We start from the raw sequence: 15995 nt of genomic DNA, 5'->3' as shown, positions 1-15995 counted from the left end.
GGGCAGCACGGTGGCACAGTGGTTAGCACTGCTGCCTCACAGCGCCAGGGATCCGGGTTCATTTACCGCCTCAGGCGACTGACTGTGTGGAGTTTGCATGTTCTCCCCGTGTCTGCGTGGGTTTCCTCCGGGTGCTCCGGTTTCCTCCCACAGTCCAAAGATGTGCAGGTCAGGTGAATTGGCCATGCTTAATTGCCCGTAGTGTTAGGTAAGGGGTAGATGTAGGGGTATGGGTGGGTTGCGCTTCGGCGGGGCGGTGTGGACTTGTTGGGCCGAAGGGCCTGTTTCCATACTGTAAGGAATCTAATCTAAAAAAAAGATGCAGAGGATATTTACCAGGACATTACCTGGACTGGAGGGCATGACATCTGAAGAAAGGAGCTAGGGTTTTTCTCATTGGAGCTAAGAAGGATGAGAGATGACTTGATAGAGGTGTATAAGATATTCAGAGGCATAGAAAGAGTGGATTGCCAGAGAGTTTTTCCCATGGCAGAATGTCTATCATGAAGGGGCATAATTTTAAGGCAATTGGTGGAAGATATTGGGCGGCACGGTGGCACAGTGGTTAGCACAGCTGCCTCACAGCGCCAGAGATCCGGGTTCAATTCCTGCCTCAGTCGACTGACTGTGTGGAGTTTGCACGTTCTCCCCGTGTCTGCGTGGGTTTCCTCCGGGTGCTCTGGTTTCCTCCCACAGACGAAAGATGTGCAGGTTAGGTGAATTGGCCATGCTAAATTGCCCGTAGTGTTAGGTAAGGGGTAGATGTAGGGGTATGGGTATGGGTGGGTTGCGCTTCTGCGGGTGGTGTGGACTTGTTGGGCCGAAGGGCCTGTTTCCACATTGTAAGTAATCTAATCTAATCTAATCTAATCTAATTTAGGGAAGATATCAGATGAAGGTTCTTTACTCAGAGAGTGGGGCGGGTGTGGGGGAGTTGGAATGTGGAATGCACTGCCAGCAGTGGTAGTAGAGTCAGAAACATTAGGGACATTTAAGTGAATCTTGGATAGGCACATGGAAGATCATACAAGGAAGGGTGAATCGGTGAGTCTGATCTTAGAGGAGGATAAAAGACTGGCACAACATTGAGGGCCGAATGGCTTGTACTGTGCTGGACTAATCTATGTCTGTCAGCAGCACTTGTGTGATAACTTTATCTCTACAATTGTCTTAATTTGTTACTTTACCTTCGACGAACTCTGTTTGTATCGTGTTAATTTTCTGTCTCCCTTTTCAACAGTCAATGATGGGAAATGTACAGGAATCACATTAAGACTGGGACCAATGTTCACACTGAGATACATAATCCATCCCATTGGATCACCAGCCTCATACAGCATTGAAAATAAACTGGGGAATTTAAAAGAAGTGAAACAAAGTAAGTCCTGAGAAATGAATTACCTTTCCCAATGTGGAAGCTGAAGAAACAGAACAGAAGGCATTGAGAGTTGATCAGTCTGTGAAAGGAGCTGGTTTTGAGAGGCATCTTCCACTGGGTTCCTCCTCTGGAAAATCAACATTGGGAATATGAGAGCACAGGGTGAGGGTCACACAAATGGTGGTTACATCCAAAACATACAAAATTACATGGAGTTAAATGATGACCTGTCACTGTACCAACGCCCAGTGACACCAACTGGCAGGATGTAGCTCCCATTTGAAATCACAGTGATCGGTGAATTTTGGGGGAAATTATTGAGATTTTGTTGGAGTGAAAACCTTAGCTGGAGTTGTCAGGCTGCTGGGACTCAGCTGTGAGTGACCAAGTGAAACAGGGACTGATAGAGGCTGAGGGCAGCTCATCTGTCCTTGTTAGTTCATGGTCTGAGGAGACCAGAGACCCCAATCTTCATTCTCCTCATGTTTTTAATCATTCAGGACCATACATTATGAAAAAGAGTGAATCAAATTACACCACTGCAGAATATTTAAGGCAGGAATCAGACCAGCCACAATTACTGGGCAAATGGATGAATAGCGCTGAAAATGTGTTGCTGGAAAAGCACAGCAGGAGTCTTTCCTGAAGAAGGGCTCATGCCCGAAACGTCGATTCTCCTGCTCCTTGGATGCTGCCTGACCTGCTGCGCTTTTCCAGCAACACATTTTCAGCTCTGATCTCCAGCATCTGCAGTCCTCACTTTCTCCTCCAAATAGATGAATAATCAATTGAAAACACACATGATTATTCAGACCATAACCGATAGACCTGCTACTGGCAACGTATGGTTTATAGGTTTGGGGGAAGATTTGAAGTGGTTCATCTGATAAATTGGGGATAGGGTCAGAGGTTATTAGTTCAGATTAGGAGTTCAAGTTGGAAATCAGGGTGACTGATGTAAATTGGGTTTTGGGGATGGGGTTTGGGAGTTGGGGTTAATGCTGAGGGTTTTTAGTTAAGGAGTGGGGATGGTATATTGGTGAAAGTTTAACCCAGCAAGACCAGCTTCCTCATTGTGACACCAGTTACTGTTAATGCCACTAATGTCAATGCTGTCAACATCACAAGCATTCTGTAAAGGAATGAACAATAGATAAAAAGGTATGTAATGGAAGAACTGAACTGGGACAGAGCATTTAGTAAGGGGTTTCAGAATGATACTGAACAAACCAATTTCAATGGTCTGAACAATATGAAAATAACTACTCAATACAGCACAGAATGGTCAGACATAAGAATGTAACTGTTTAAAAGTTTAAAGTGAGGGTTTTATAATACACTGGTCTCATCTTTCTTGGATTTTTGAGTTCGCATCTTGTCACCAAAAACATATGCATTCATTCATTAAACAATATTCAAAAGGACTTTATTAATAATATGAAGATTGATCCCTGTTTCAAACATGGAAAGGCGAGAGAAACCCAAACTGCTCAATGGGAAATGGTCTTTCCAGGGAGATATTGTTAATGTCCCTCAGGTACGAATCTGTCAGGTTGAACACAGAATACGGCTTTAACTAAATAACTGACTGTGGATGAAAACTTCCAGTGAGGAAACTTCCATTTTAGAAAACAGGAATTACAATTTACGATAAGTCCACATTTATTCTCATTGAGACAGGCAGCATGCAAACTACACACTGTCTCCTCACTTCAATAATGTCAGTGTGCAGCCCAGCACTGAATCAGACTGCACAATCAACAGGGGGCCAGTAAAGTGTTTGGATCACCCATCGTTCAGCTAGACGTTCACGTTTAAAGGTTACTACAGGGCATCCACAAACTTTGCAACAACAAAACTCAAAGTACCTGAGTGCTGAGTGGCCATTGGATGGCTGTCTGTTTAAATGACCTTGTTGGGTGTTGGCTCATTGCCCACGAGCTCGGAGTGATTAGGAGAGGGCATTGACTGGACCCATGGTCTCCACGTTGGCAGGATATGCACCAAATCAGCCAAAGAGGCTGTTTTCACGTCAGAATCTGCTGTATATTTCCAGCTCACCCATAACATGTCCATACATCAGCCCTGACAGGAATGGGTTGGAGTGGAATTCTACAGCCCCTGTCTCCACCACACCTCAATTAAAATACACATCAAATAGGCTAAGTAGGTCATGGAAATAACTTGTTGATTCAACAAATGATAAACATCAGGAATAATCTGCATAATCATCAAAATGAAAACAAAATCTACAGCCGCTGCAAGGCAGGAGCTAATTGTCCAATATGGAGGGTGGGCTTTACACACACATTCAATGTTAAAATTGCACTGACCACCTCACAGATGACACCAGAATTACTGACATGTTCTCCTTACACCAATATCTTCTTGGGGATACTGGGGTTAAAGTACAGTGTGTAAAACCAGCAGCTCCATGAGCAGCACTGCATGGTCAAGAGAAAAATGGCCTGAATGATGTTTGTCTGAATTTGGGCAGTGGGTCAGATAGATCCCTCTGACAACATAGTATTCAATGGAGAGGTCAAACTGTAATGGTGAATCCATGTGAGACCTCAGCAACACGGACAGTTAGACTGCATTCACTTCATGTTCACACCACAGCCTCTCGATCTGTGGAAGAAGCATCCACTGCCCTCTGCCCTAAATCACTCACATTGGGGTGTACTCAGGACCCTCATCATTGTGAGACACAAATATCAATCTAGTCAGCTGTCCACTAAACAAAACTGTGACCCTGCAATTCTAATTCCAATGACACTGCTTTCTCACTGTCTTGGAAAGTTCACACAGTGACTCAGAACTTATGATGGACAGGGGATAGGAATTTCTGTTCTTCAGACAGTCATCCTGATCTGGAACCAAGACCCAGCCTTTGTACAGACTGGATGACTGTGTGAGTGAGTCATATCGACATCCACAGACAGTAGGAGTATTACTGTGTTCATACAGTCCTCATTCCAAATCTTACACAGGGCAGTGTAGGAGCTTCTGAAAACACAGGGACGGCAGGTTCCAGAGTTACACCCAAAGTTGTGCACCAATCCCACCCTCACCAATGTGATACCCTCCTGTAGGTCCCACTAACCCTGGCAGGGTCAGTGTTGGAAGGAACCGTGAGGGACAATAACCGACCAAGAAATTCAGGAACAGTTTGTGTAACTCTCCATGAAACAGTGAACAGACAGAGGGTCACAAAAGACTTCACACAGAATGTTCTCCTCCTTCCATTATAAAACCTCGATCGGATCAATACATTTATGTTCCGAAATTTGCAAAAAACAGAAAAATATACAATTACCCTGAGCATTCCTCACACAACATGTAGTGTTGGTCAGTTTCATTCAGGAAGACTCGATTAATGACAATATATTAAAACAAGTAGGTTTACATTTCACATTCGACTTTGTCAACCTGGACTTCAATAGTAAAAATATTCCGATTAAAAGCATAAATAAAGTAATACCTGCTCCTTCCCTGTGGCCTGTGGGTCCTGGACATTGAGAAACTGACACACAATGTAGGAATTCTATATGTGCTAGAAATTTGCCTGAGCAGGTACTATTGCATTGATAACCAGCTTTATTGATTTCCTGGAACAATCGGAGCTGAGCTCTGTGTGCACCAGTCTCATAAACTTGGAAATACATTCATAGAATCCCTTCTGTGTGGAAACAGGCCCTTCAGCCCAACAGGTCCACACTGGCCTCCAAAGAGTATCCCACTCGAATCCATTCCCCTACATTTACCCCAAACTAACACATCCCTGAAGACTATGGGGAATTTAGCATGGCCAACTCACCCAACCTGAACTCCTTTGGATTGTATGAGGAAACCCACACAGGTACAGGGAGAATGGGCAAATACCACACTGACAGGCACCTGAGGCTGGAATCAAACCTGGGTCCCTGGTGGTATGAGGGAACAGTGCTAACCACTGAGCCACCGTGCCACCCCTAACATTGAGCTGGACACAGGCCTGCAGGAAATGGTATCCATTGATGGTTCAAAAAAAAAGGGAATGTTGAGGCAAGAAATAGGTGAATCCGAATATGTCAAAGGCAGCACCATCTTCTGATGTTATCGATCACTGAGGGAACTCATGCAGTCAGTTACCCTTGGGCCAAGCTTCAATGTTGGGGCAGTCTCAGAGGGGATTCCAGTCAGTGAATGTCCTGTGTGGGGGAGGAAAGCATCGGACACAGAAATAATGAGCAGTTTATCCAAATACAATGTGGATATAAATCTTCATGAAAAGGATATTTCAACAAACAGCCCTCTGATTATCTTTAATTCCCAGGGCACAAAGTATGACTCTGACTGAGAGAGTGGTCCCCCTGAGCTACAATCAATGAGACAAGTTTTTTTCCACCTGTTTGCTCCATATTGCGTACTGTCCAAGGCAGAGATCGGATGCTTTGCTGCTGCTGACAACAGGAACAGCAACAAGAGAATGTACAACCTGGGACAGTGCATGGGCAACAGCATGGGGAGCTGGCAACACTACAACAACAACATGTATTTATATAGCACCTTTACTCATGAAACATCCCAAAGTGTATCACAGGATACTTTGAGGGAGGAGGGAAGGCAGTAATTTGGAGTGAGTGGAGAAATTGATTGTTGGGGGAGAAGAGGACACAGATGAGGAAATACAGCTGTGTAAAGTCACTCCAATTCACTGAGCAGGGTCAGGGGTGGACTGGAAATAATCCTGAAGGTGAGAAAGGAAGAGGCCAAGGATCGAGGTAAATATAATAATGACCAACATTGGATGGGGTGAGATACCTGTGTCCATCCTCCACCTCCATCGTAAACACAAAATCTGTCTCTTCTGAGTTGTTTGTGTCCCATCCATGAGAAGATTAAAGACTGTGAGGTGGGCAGTGGGAAAGTGACTCAGCTGCTCCTTCCTTGACTGGGACTCAGACTCGAATGTGTCAAATTCAGCAAAGATTTAGGAGAGGATGTGAATATTCAATGAGTTCAAGGTAATGTCACCACAGGCTGAGTGGTCCATTGCAGAGAGAGAATCAACTGGTCCTGGTTTAACCTGAGGGTCACCCTGCACAGGGGAAGGGATAGGTTGAGAAGAAGAGCCCTTTATGGGAACCTCAATTCATGCAGGAATTGAACCCACACTGTTGGCAACACCCTGCACTGTAAACCAGCTCTCCAGCCAACTGAGCCCCACTGTCAAAGTTCAAGGATGTTTCTGGGAACTTTGAAGAGCACAGGTTCAGGTTCGGTGTTCAGTGGAAAGTCTCAGATGTGTCCTTTCCCCATTTCTCTTCACCGCTGTCCTCGGGACCAGAGAGTGATTTCCCAGTCCAGGGAATACCTGCTGGAAATCTGGCTTCTGGATAAATGTTAGATCCTTCTGGTACACTCTTATTGAATCTCAAGTAGGATAAGCCTGTCTTACTACAACAGAAACCATCTGTCACTCTATAAGGAGCTGTTTAGATAAGAAACACAGAAATATCCAGCAAATTGAGCAGATGGTAGCTGTTGAAATACCACCGAGACCATGAGAAACTGTGGGAGCTGATTTATTCCCATATCCAGAGAGGAGTCTCACAGGCACAGGCTCCTGAAAGGTCCCTTTTATATTCAGAAAGTCAACAGCTTGAGAACCACAACAAGTATCTCAGCAGCTCGAGTTCCTTTTGCTGAGCAAGGGATTCTGCAAGGACGAAGATTTGACAATGCACCCAATTCAAATCCAGACGGTCAGTCTCGGAGAATGAATCACTGAAACTGGGGACAATTTGTGTCTTACAATGGGCTGTGTGTAATAGCAGACCATGTGATAACAAGACCTAGTGTGTGGGGGTTGGTTTGGGGTTGGGTTTCCTAAGCTGACCATTATCTACTCCTTTGTCTGTCTGACTGTCCATCTCTCACTTTGGGCTCTATCTCCACCTGTCGCTTACCCCTCAACCCCTCCCCAAACCCATCTTCTGTATAAAAGCCAACATTCTCCCAGCTACCATCAGTTCTGAGGAACGGTCACTAAACCCAAAATGTCAATTCTGATTTCTCTCCAAAGATGCTCCCAGACCTGTTGACGTTTTCTTGCAATTTCTGTTTTTGTTTCTGATTTCCAGCATCAGGATTTCTTTTGGTTTTCTTATTGGATCATAATTTCATTAGTTTTAACATAGTTTAGAAAAGGACATTGATGATATTAGGTAGGAACTTTCAAAAGTTGATTGGGTGAGGTAATTCACGGGGTTGAGATGGGGAGGTGATGGTTAGAGATGGGGAGGCCTTCGAAAATGAGATAATGGATGTTCAGAGACAGTATGTTCCTGTTAGTGCAAAGTGCAAGTCTGGTGGGTACAGCAATACGGGATGGATATAAAAATTGAGGCTAGATAAGAGTGGTGCTGGGAAAACACAGCGGGTCAGGCGGCATCCGAGGAGCAGGAAAATCAACGTTTTGGGCAAAAGCCCTTCATCAGGAATAGAAGCAGGGTGCCTGCAGAGTGGAGAGATAAATGAGAGGGTGATGGGGCTGGGAAGAAAGTAGCATAAAGTACAATAGGTGTATGGGGGTGGGGATGGAGGTGATAGGTCAGGGAGGAGGGTGGGGGAAGGTAGCATAGAGTAGAATGGGTGAATGGGGGTGGGGATGAAGATGATAGGTCAGAGAGGAGGGTGGTGTGGATAGGAGGGAAGGAAGATTGGCAGGTAGGACAGGTCATGAGGGCAGTGCTAATCTGGAAAGTTGGAGCTGGGGTGAGGTGGGGGAAGGGGAAATGAGGAAACTGGTGAAATCCACATTGATGCCCTGGGGTTGAAGTGTTCCAAGACGGAAGATGAGGCATTCTTCTTACAGGCGTCGGATGGTGAGGGAGTGGCGGTGGAGGATGCCCAGGACCTCCATGTCCTCGGCAGAGTGGGAAGGGGAGTTGAAATGTTGGGCCACAGTGCGGTCTGGTTGATTGGTGTGGATGACCCAGAGATGTTCCCTAAAGCGCTCTGCTAGGAGGTGTCCAGTCTCCCTAATGTAGATCAGACCGCATCGGGAGCAACGAATAAAATAAATGATATTGGTGGATGTACAGGTAAAACTTTGCTGGATGTGGAAGGCTCCTTTGGGGCCTTGGATGGAGGTGAGGGAGGAGGTGTGGGCGCAGGTTTTGCAATTCCTGCAGTGGCAGGGGAAGGTGCCAGGACGGGAGGGTGGGTTGTTGGGGTGCGTAGACCTGACCAGGTATTCACGGAGGGAACGGTCTTTGTGGAAGGTGGACAGGTGTGGAGAGGGAAATATATCCCTGGTGCTGGGGTCTGTTTGGAGATGGTGGAAATGTCGGCGGATGATGTGGTTTATGCGAAGGTTGGTAGGGTGGAAGGTGAGCACCAGGGGTGTTCTGTCCTTGTTACGGTTGGAGGGGTGAGGTTTGAGGGCAGAGGTGTGGGATGTGAATGAGAAGCATTGGAGGGCATCTTCAACCACGTGGGAAGGGAAATTGTGGTCTCTAAAGAAGGAGGCCATCTGGAACACACTTCAGTTTGCTTTCCTAATATCCTTTTTGATTTCTCTTTTCACTCTCCTACCCCTCTTAATTTTCTACAGTGTGAGTTCTCAGCATCAGACATAATTATTTACTTCAGTCAGATACTGGTTAGACGTGATGTGACACACCTTTGGGGCAGATGGGACATGTACCCAGATCATTCTGGCCCTGAGGAAGGTGCACTGCTGCTCTCCCACAACACCCCTCGGTATTGGATAGAAACTTTCCTTTCTGCCTTATGTTATCCCCATAAGCTCCTTGATATCTTGGAGAGAGTGGGTCTTGAGATTTGGCCATTGCCCCCTTTTTTCTTTGTGGGAACATATTTACTCTAAAACCCTCGAATCTCCCACTTGAATATCTTGCAGCGCACTGACACTGATTTACCTTCAAGAACCTGTTTCCACCACACTTTCGCAAAGTCATTGCACAGCTGACCTTCCACCTCCAATTGAGAATTCTTCTAACTCCTGTTCTATCGCTGTCCTTTTCAGTGATTATGTAGTTACTACTCACTGGTGACCCTGCATCACTGCTATTGACACTTCATTCCCCTGCACATGCTCAGTTCCTCCTTTTCTCTCATTGCAGGACAAATTGGCCAATAACCTGATTGAGAGGCCCAAGGTGGAGGGGAGTGAACAAAGAACAAAGAACGAAGAATATTTACAGCCCAGGAACAGGCCCTTCAGCCCCCCAAGCCTGAACCGATCCAAATCTACTGTCTAAACCTGTCGCCCAATTCCTAAGCGTCTGTATCCCTCTGCTCCCCACCTCCTCATGCATCTGTTCAGACGCATCTTCAATGAATCTCCCGTGCCTGCCTCTACCACCCCTGCTGGCAATGCATTCCAGGCACCCACCACCCTCTGCGTAAAGTAATTGCCGCGTGTAATCCCCTTTAACTTTTCACCTCTCACCTTGAAAGCGTGACTTCTCGTTATTGGATCCTTCACCCTGGGAAAAAGCTTATCGCTATCCACCCTGTCGATACCCTTCATTATTTTGAAAACCTCAATCAGGTTCCCCCTCAATCTCCTTTTTCATAATGAAAACAAACCTAACCTACTCAACCTCTCTTCATAGCTAGCACCTTCCATACCAGGCAACATCCTCGTAAACCTTCTCTGAACCCTCTCCAAAGCTTCCACATCCTTTTGGTAATGTGGCGAACAGAACTGTACACTGTATTCGAAATGCAGCTGAACCAATGTCTTGTACAATTTTAACATGACTTGCCAGCTCTTATACTCAATACCCCGCCCAATGAAGGCAAGCACAACATATGCCTTCTTGACCACTCTATCCACCTGTGCAGCTACCTTCAGGGTACAATGGACCTGCACTCCCAGATCTCTCTGCTCATCAACTTTTCCCAAGACTCTTCCATTCACTGTATAATTCACTCTCGAATCAGACTTGCTGAAGTGCATCACCTCACAGTTGTCTGGATTGAACTCCATCTGCCACTTCTCCGCCCAACTCTCCAGTCTATCTATATCCTCCTATATTCTCTGACAGTCCCTTATGCTTTCTGCTACTCCCCCAATCTTTGCGTCATCTGTAAACTTGCTGATCATACCAACAGTGCCCTCTTCCAGATCATTTATGTATATCACAAACAACAGTGGCCCCAGCACTGACCCGAGTGGGACACCACTGGTCACCTTTTCTCCATTTTGAGAAACTCCCTTCAACTACTACTCACTGTGTCCTGTTGCTCAACCAGTTCCTTATCCACCAAGCTAGAACACCCTGCACACCATGTGACTTCACTTTCTCCATTAGTTTACCATGGGGAACCTTATCAAAAGCCTTACTAAAGTCCATCTGTACGACATCAAAAGCCCTTCCTTCATCAATCAATTTGGTCACCTCCTCAAAGAACTCTATTAAGTTGTTAAGGCACGATTTCCCCCACACAAAACCATGTTGCCTCTCACTGATGAGCCCATTCCTTTCTAAATATAAGTAGATCCTATCCCTCAGTACCTTCTCCAGCAACTTTCCCACCACCGACATCAGGCTCACTGGTCTATAGTTACCTGGAATATCCCGTCTAACCTTCTTGTACAGGGGTACAATATGAGCAAACTTCCAGTCCTCTGGCACCTCACCTGTGTTTAAGGATGCCACAAAGATATCTGTCAGGGCCACACCTATTTCCTCTCTCATCTTCCTCACCAACCTGGGATAGATCCCATCCTGTCCTGGGGATTTGTCCACCTTAATAACCTCTAGCATACTTAACAGATCTTCCCTACTTATGTTCACATGATCCAGACTAATCTCTAATCTCAACATTCATCATGTTCCTCTCCTCCGTGGACACTGATGCAAAGTAATCATTCAGAATCTCACCCATTCTCTCAGGTTCGACACACAGCCTTCCTTCATTATCCTTTAGGGGACCAATCCTTTCTCTAGTTACCCACTTGCTTCTTATATAAGAAGAAAATGCTTTGGGATTCTCCTGAATTCTGCTCGCTCAAGCTATTTCATGCACCCTTTGCGCCCACTTGATTTCTCGTTTAAGACTGGTCCTACTCTTCCGATATTCCTCCAGGGCCCACTCTGTTCTTAGCTGCCTGGACCTTATATATGCTTCCCTTTTCCTCTTGGCTAATCGTACGATTTCTCCTGTCATCCACGATTCACGAATCTTGCCCTTCCCTATCCTTTGCCTTCAATGGGACATGCCTATCCTGCACTATCTTTAACCTATCTTTGAAAGCCTCCCACATCTCAAATGTGGACTTCCCTTCAAATAGTTGTGTCCAATCCACATTTCCCAACTCCTGCCTAATTTTGATATAATTGGCCTTAGCCCAGTTTAATACTCTTCCCTTAGGACCACTCTCATCCTTGTCTACGAGTATTCTAAAACTTAGAGAATTACAGTCACTGTTCCCAAAGAAATCCCCCACCGCAACTTCTACCACCTGACCTGGTTCATTCCCCAATATCAGGTACAATATGGCCCCTTCCCTCGTCGGACTATTGATATATTGCTCTAGAAAACTCTCCTGGACACTTCTTACAAATTCTATCCCATCCAGGCCTCTGACGCGAAGTGTATCCCAGTCAATGTTGGGAAAATTAAAATCTCCCATCGCCACTACCTTATTGCCTCGACATCTTTCCATAATCTGGTGGATTTCAGCTCCTCACTCCCTGCAGGGACAACATTCTGGAATTAGCTGGAGAAGAACCTGGTGGCTCATGTGGGAAGAGGGAAGCCTGTATGTCGCACACACTGACCCAGCTTCATTGGGCTGTGCTTCCCTCACATTAACATCAGGGCTAATTGATTCTTAACCACTCCACCCACCCCAGAAGAGGAATATCTGCTCCACCCATTTTTCATCTGGTCTCAGCCAGTTTTGCTGCTGTTGTGTAATTGATATTTGAGCTTTTGTGATAAAGTTTCATGTTCTTGTGAGAGACTTGCAGGCTATTTCTGTGTGAGAATATTTTCCCTCCATCCTTCATGTTCCCTTTTATGTTGCTGACCCTGTGTTCCCTATGACCTTACAGTGTCCCCCTGATTCTTAGAGCACCTTCATGTTACAATTAATGTGCTCACTTTAGTCCGATGGGCAATGAATTTATAAATTCCAATGTCCTTGATGGCTTTGCATGATCGTTACCTGGGAGAGCCAGTCTCCCTCTGATTTCATCTTTCTTCTCTAGAACGTCCCCCTGTCGATTCATATCCCCCTAGTGACTCGATGCAATGAAATCCACCCCTAGGCATGAGTAGCTCACTTTCCCCAGGTTACCATGATCCTTCACCCATATGCCCCTGAATGATACTGAGCAAAATACAGAAACACAGAAGATAGGAGGAGGAGGAGGCCATCCGGCCCTTCAAGCCTGCTTGACCATTCATCATGATCATGGCTGACCATCCAACTCAATAGCCTAATCCTGCTTTCGCCCCATAACCTTTGATCCCATTCGCCCCAAGTGCTATCTCGAGCTGCTTCCTGAATACATTCAATGGTTTGTCACCAGCTCCTTCCTGTGGTAATGAGTTCCACAGGCTCACCACTCTTTGGGTGATGAAATGGCTCCTCATCTCCGTCCTAAATGGTCTACCCTGAATCCTCAGACTGTGACCCCTGGTTCTGGACACACCCACCATCGGGTACATCCTCCCTGCATCTACCCTGTCCAGTCCTGTGAAAGTCTCTGTCTCTATGAGATCCTCCCTCATTTGTCTGAACTCCAACAAGGACTGAGCTGAGGACTGACAGTGGGCCACCCCTTAGGTCTGACTTGGAGGGACAGCCGTGACTGAACCTAGCGCAGCCCCGACTGATGTCTCCACTACACCCTGTCTGGTCTCCCTGTAACCTGGGGACTGGCTGCCCTAGGCCTTTGGGATTGATCGTGATCCAGTCCATGGACTGTAAGGTAATGGATCTCCGGACTGACCATGCTCCACATCCTGGATTGGAATCAGACCGGTCCCTTGACTGATTATGGATGAAGGGTCAAGGAGGGTGATGGCCATGGAGTATGCAGGGATACTATGCTGAAGGCAGAGATGGCTGATGGCTGGGACAAGCAATCAGTGAGGTGCAGTCTTCAGGGTTACACGGTGGAAACTTGTGCTGTCTCGTTTCTCAGAGAACGGGAGGAGAATTGTCAGTGTCATATAAATGAGGTGAATTGGACTATTAATAAGATGCAAATGCATCAAAATGAGATAGTTACCTCTCAATAGCGAGGTGCTGAAGGATTTAAGGTTGAAGTGAAAAATTACAATCAGTGTTGAGATTCTGATGCCTCTCCATTTTGTCCCGGCGTTTTTGCCATTGCTGAGGTCACACCAAGATGAAGTGAATACTGTCGCATGTTTAATTTGAAAAGCAAAGCAGATTGGAGATCAGGAAAGGAAGATGAAACATTTTGGGGAAGAAATTGGGGCATTGCAAGGGAACGAGCAAGAAATAGTAAAACAAAATAAAAACTTCAACAAATAGTATGAGTAGCTACAGTGAGCATTCCAGGGTGAAGCTTGAGAATGAGGGTTGGGAAAGAAGGTGGTCACAAGGCATTTAGATGATTACAATACAATCAGGCAGAGTCCAAGCTTGGTTTTGTTAGTGGGAAACCTTTGACCTGCTAGATTATTGATGAGGATTGATGAGACAACACCATGAGAACTGTGTAGAGTTTTGGTCTCCTTCCTTCAGGAGGGAGAGAATACCATTGGGAACAATTTGAAGAATGTTCACCAAGCTGATCCCTGGGATGAAAGGATTTTATTATGAGGAAACTTTGAACAGGTTGGGGGCATATGCTCATTGGAATTTGGAGGAATGAGGGGGATCTTATTGAAACTGATAAGGTTCTGAGGGGGACTGAGAGGATTGTTTTCCCTTGTAGGGTAATCCACAGCGATGGGGATCACGAATAAAAGGGGCCTCCCATTTCATGTGGAGATGAAGAAGAATTTTCCCTTTTGGAGAATCCTTAATCTTTGGAATTTATCTGCCTGGATCGTGGTGGAGGCCGGGTCATTGAATATATTGAAGGTTGGGTGGGATTGCTTTTAGACCAAAGAAGTCTCTGTCGAAGGCTCCAGGTCGGAAAGTGGAGTCAAGGCCACAATCAGGTCAGCCCCAGGATTGTATTCAATGACGGAGTGGGGTCAATGGGCCAAATGGCCACCTCCTCCTAATTAGTGTATCCTTTTGCTGGTTTGGCACCAGTTTGGTCATCATCGCTTTTGAGAGTATTTTTAAATAATCAGATATAACAATGTGAGAACAGCTATTTCATTTTGTTTTATTATTGGGAAGTAAAGCATGAAACACAATAGGATGTGGACTCTGTCCGAGCAAATTCTCACCAGCCTGCAATAATCAGACACAACTTGTACATTTGTTTGATCCATCAGGTATTCAGATTACTTCAGTGTCTCAATATCCAGCAAGTCTCACACTCAACTCCAATAGGATATGTCTTCCAATGATTAAAACGTCAAAATATAATTTCTCCAACAAACGTGAAACAAACTTGCTAATGATTTCATAAATTATGTCAATTCTTCTTGGAAATCAGTTTTTCGATAGAAAATTACCTTTAATTAATAGAGAAGCACCTCAGCAAATTTGAAATAATTATAAAGTTAAAAATCACACAACACCAGGTTATAGTCCAACAGGTTTAATTGGGAGCACACTAGCTTTCGGAGCGTCGCTCCTTCATCAGGTGATTGTGATGAAGGAGCAGTTCTCCGAAAGCTAGTGTGTTCCCAATTAAACCTGTTGGACTATAACCTGGTGTTGTGTGATTTTTAACTTTGTACACCCCAGTCCAACACCGGCATCTCCAATTCAGAAATAATTATAGTGTGTAATGACAAACACTGTTAGAATGGTGACCATGAGGAGAGGGAAAGGGATTATCCAGACAGTGCAGGGACCCCCCTGTGGCCACCCCCCTCATCAATAACTATACCGTTTTGGATACTGTTGGGAGCAGTGACCTATCAGGGGAAAGCCTCAATGGCCAGGTCTCTGTCACTGAGCCTGGCTCTGTGGCTCAGAAGGGAAGGGGGGAAATAGGAGAGCAATAGTGAGAGGAGATTCAATGGTGAGAGGAACAGACAGGAGATTCAGTGGTTGCAGACGAGACTCCCGGATGGCATGTTATCTCCCCAATGACAAAGTGAGGGATGTCTTGGATCAAGTCTACAGGATCCCTAAGGGGGAGGGTAAGAAGCCAGATGTTGTGGTACACATCAGTACCACTGACATAGCTAGGAAAAGCAATGAGGTCCTGAAAAGTGAATACAGGGAATTAGTTTGGAAGCATTAAAGACAGGATGAGCAGTGTAGGAATCTCAGGATTGCTACCAGTGCCAAGGGCGAGTGAGGCTAGAAACAGAGAGCGAGTGTAGATGATCACATGGCTGCAGGGCTGGTGGAGGAGGGAGGCCTTCAGAGATATGGATCATTGGGATACCTTCTGGGGAAGGTGACCTGTACAAGAAGGACAGGTTGTACCTGAACTGGAGGAGCATCGATGTATTGGGCAGGAGGTTTGCAAGAACTCTT

The 15995-nt window shown here is 45.6% G+C and overlaps 1 protein-coding gene across 1 annotated transcript in view; it reads right to left on the bottom strand.

Moving 5' to 3' along the window:
- LOC140496220 (uncharacterized) overlaps positions 1-12636 on the bottom strand; it is a 100205-nt gene extending 87569 nt beyond the window's left edge. The window contains exon 1 of the mRNA XM_072595720.1: positions 12573-12636. Within this exon, the coding sequence (XP_072451821.1) occupies positions 12573-12636 (64 nt within the window). The remainder of the gene's footprint in view (positions 1-12572) is intronic.
- Between the last annotated feature and the right edge of the window lie 3359 nt (positions 12637-15995).

This window comes from Chiloscyllium punctatum, chromosome 26 (assembly GCF_047496795.1).
Source record: "Chiloscyllium punctatum isolate Juve2018m chromosome 26, sChiPun1.3, whole genome shotgun sequence".
In the NCBI taxonomy this organism is placed as follows: Eukaryota; Metazoa; Chordata; class Chondrichthyes; order Orectolobiformes; family Hemiscylliidae; genus Chiloscyllium; species Chiloscyllium punctatum.
The sequence above is the reverse complement of the archived record's forward strand: the minus strand, read 5'-3'. Positions and strand labels throughout refer to the sequence as shown.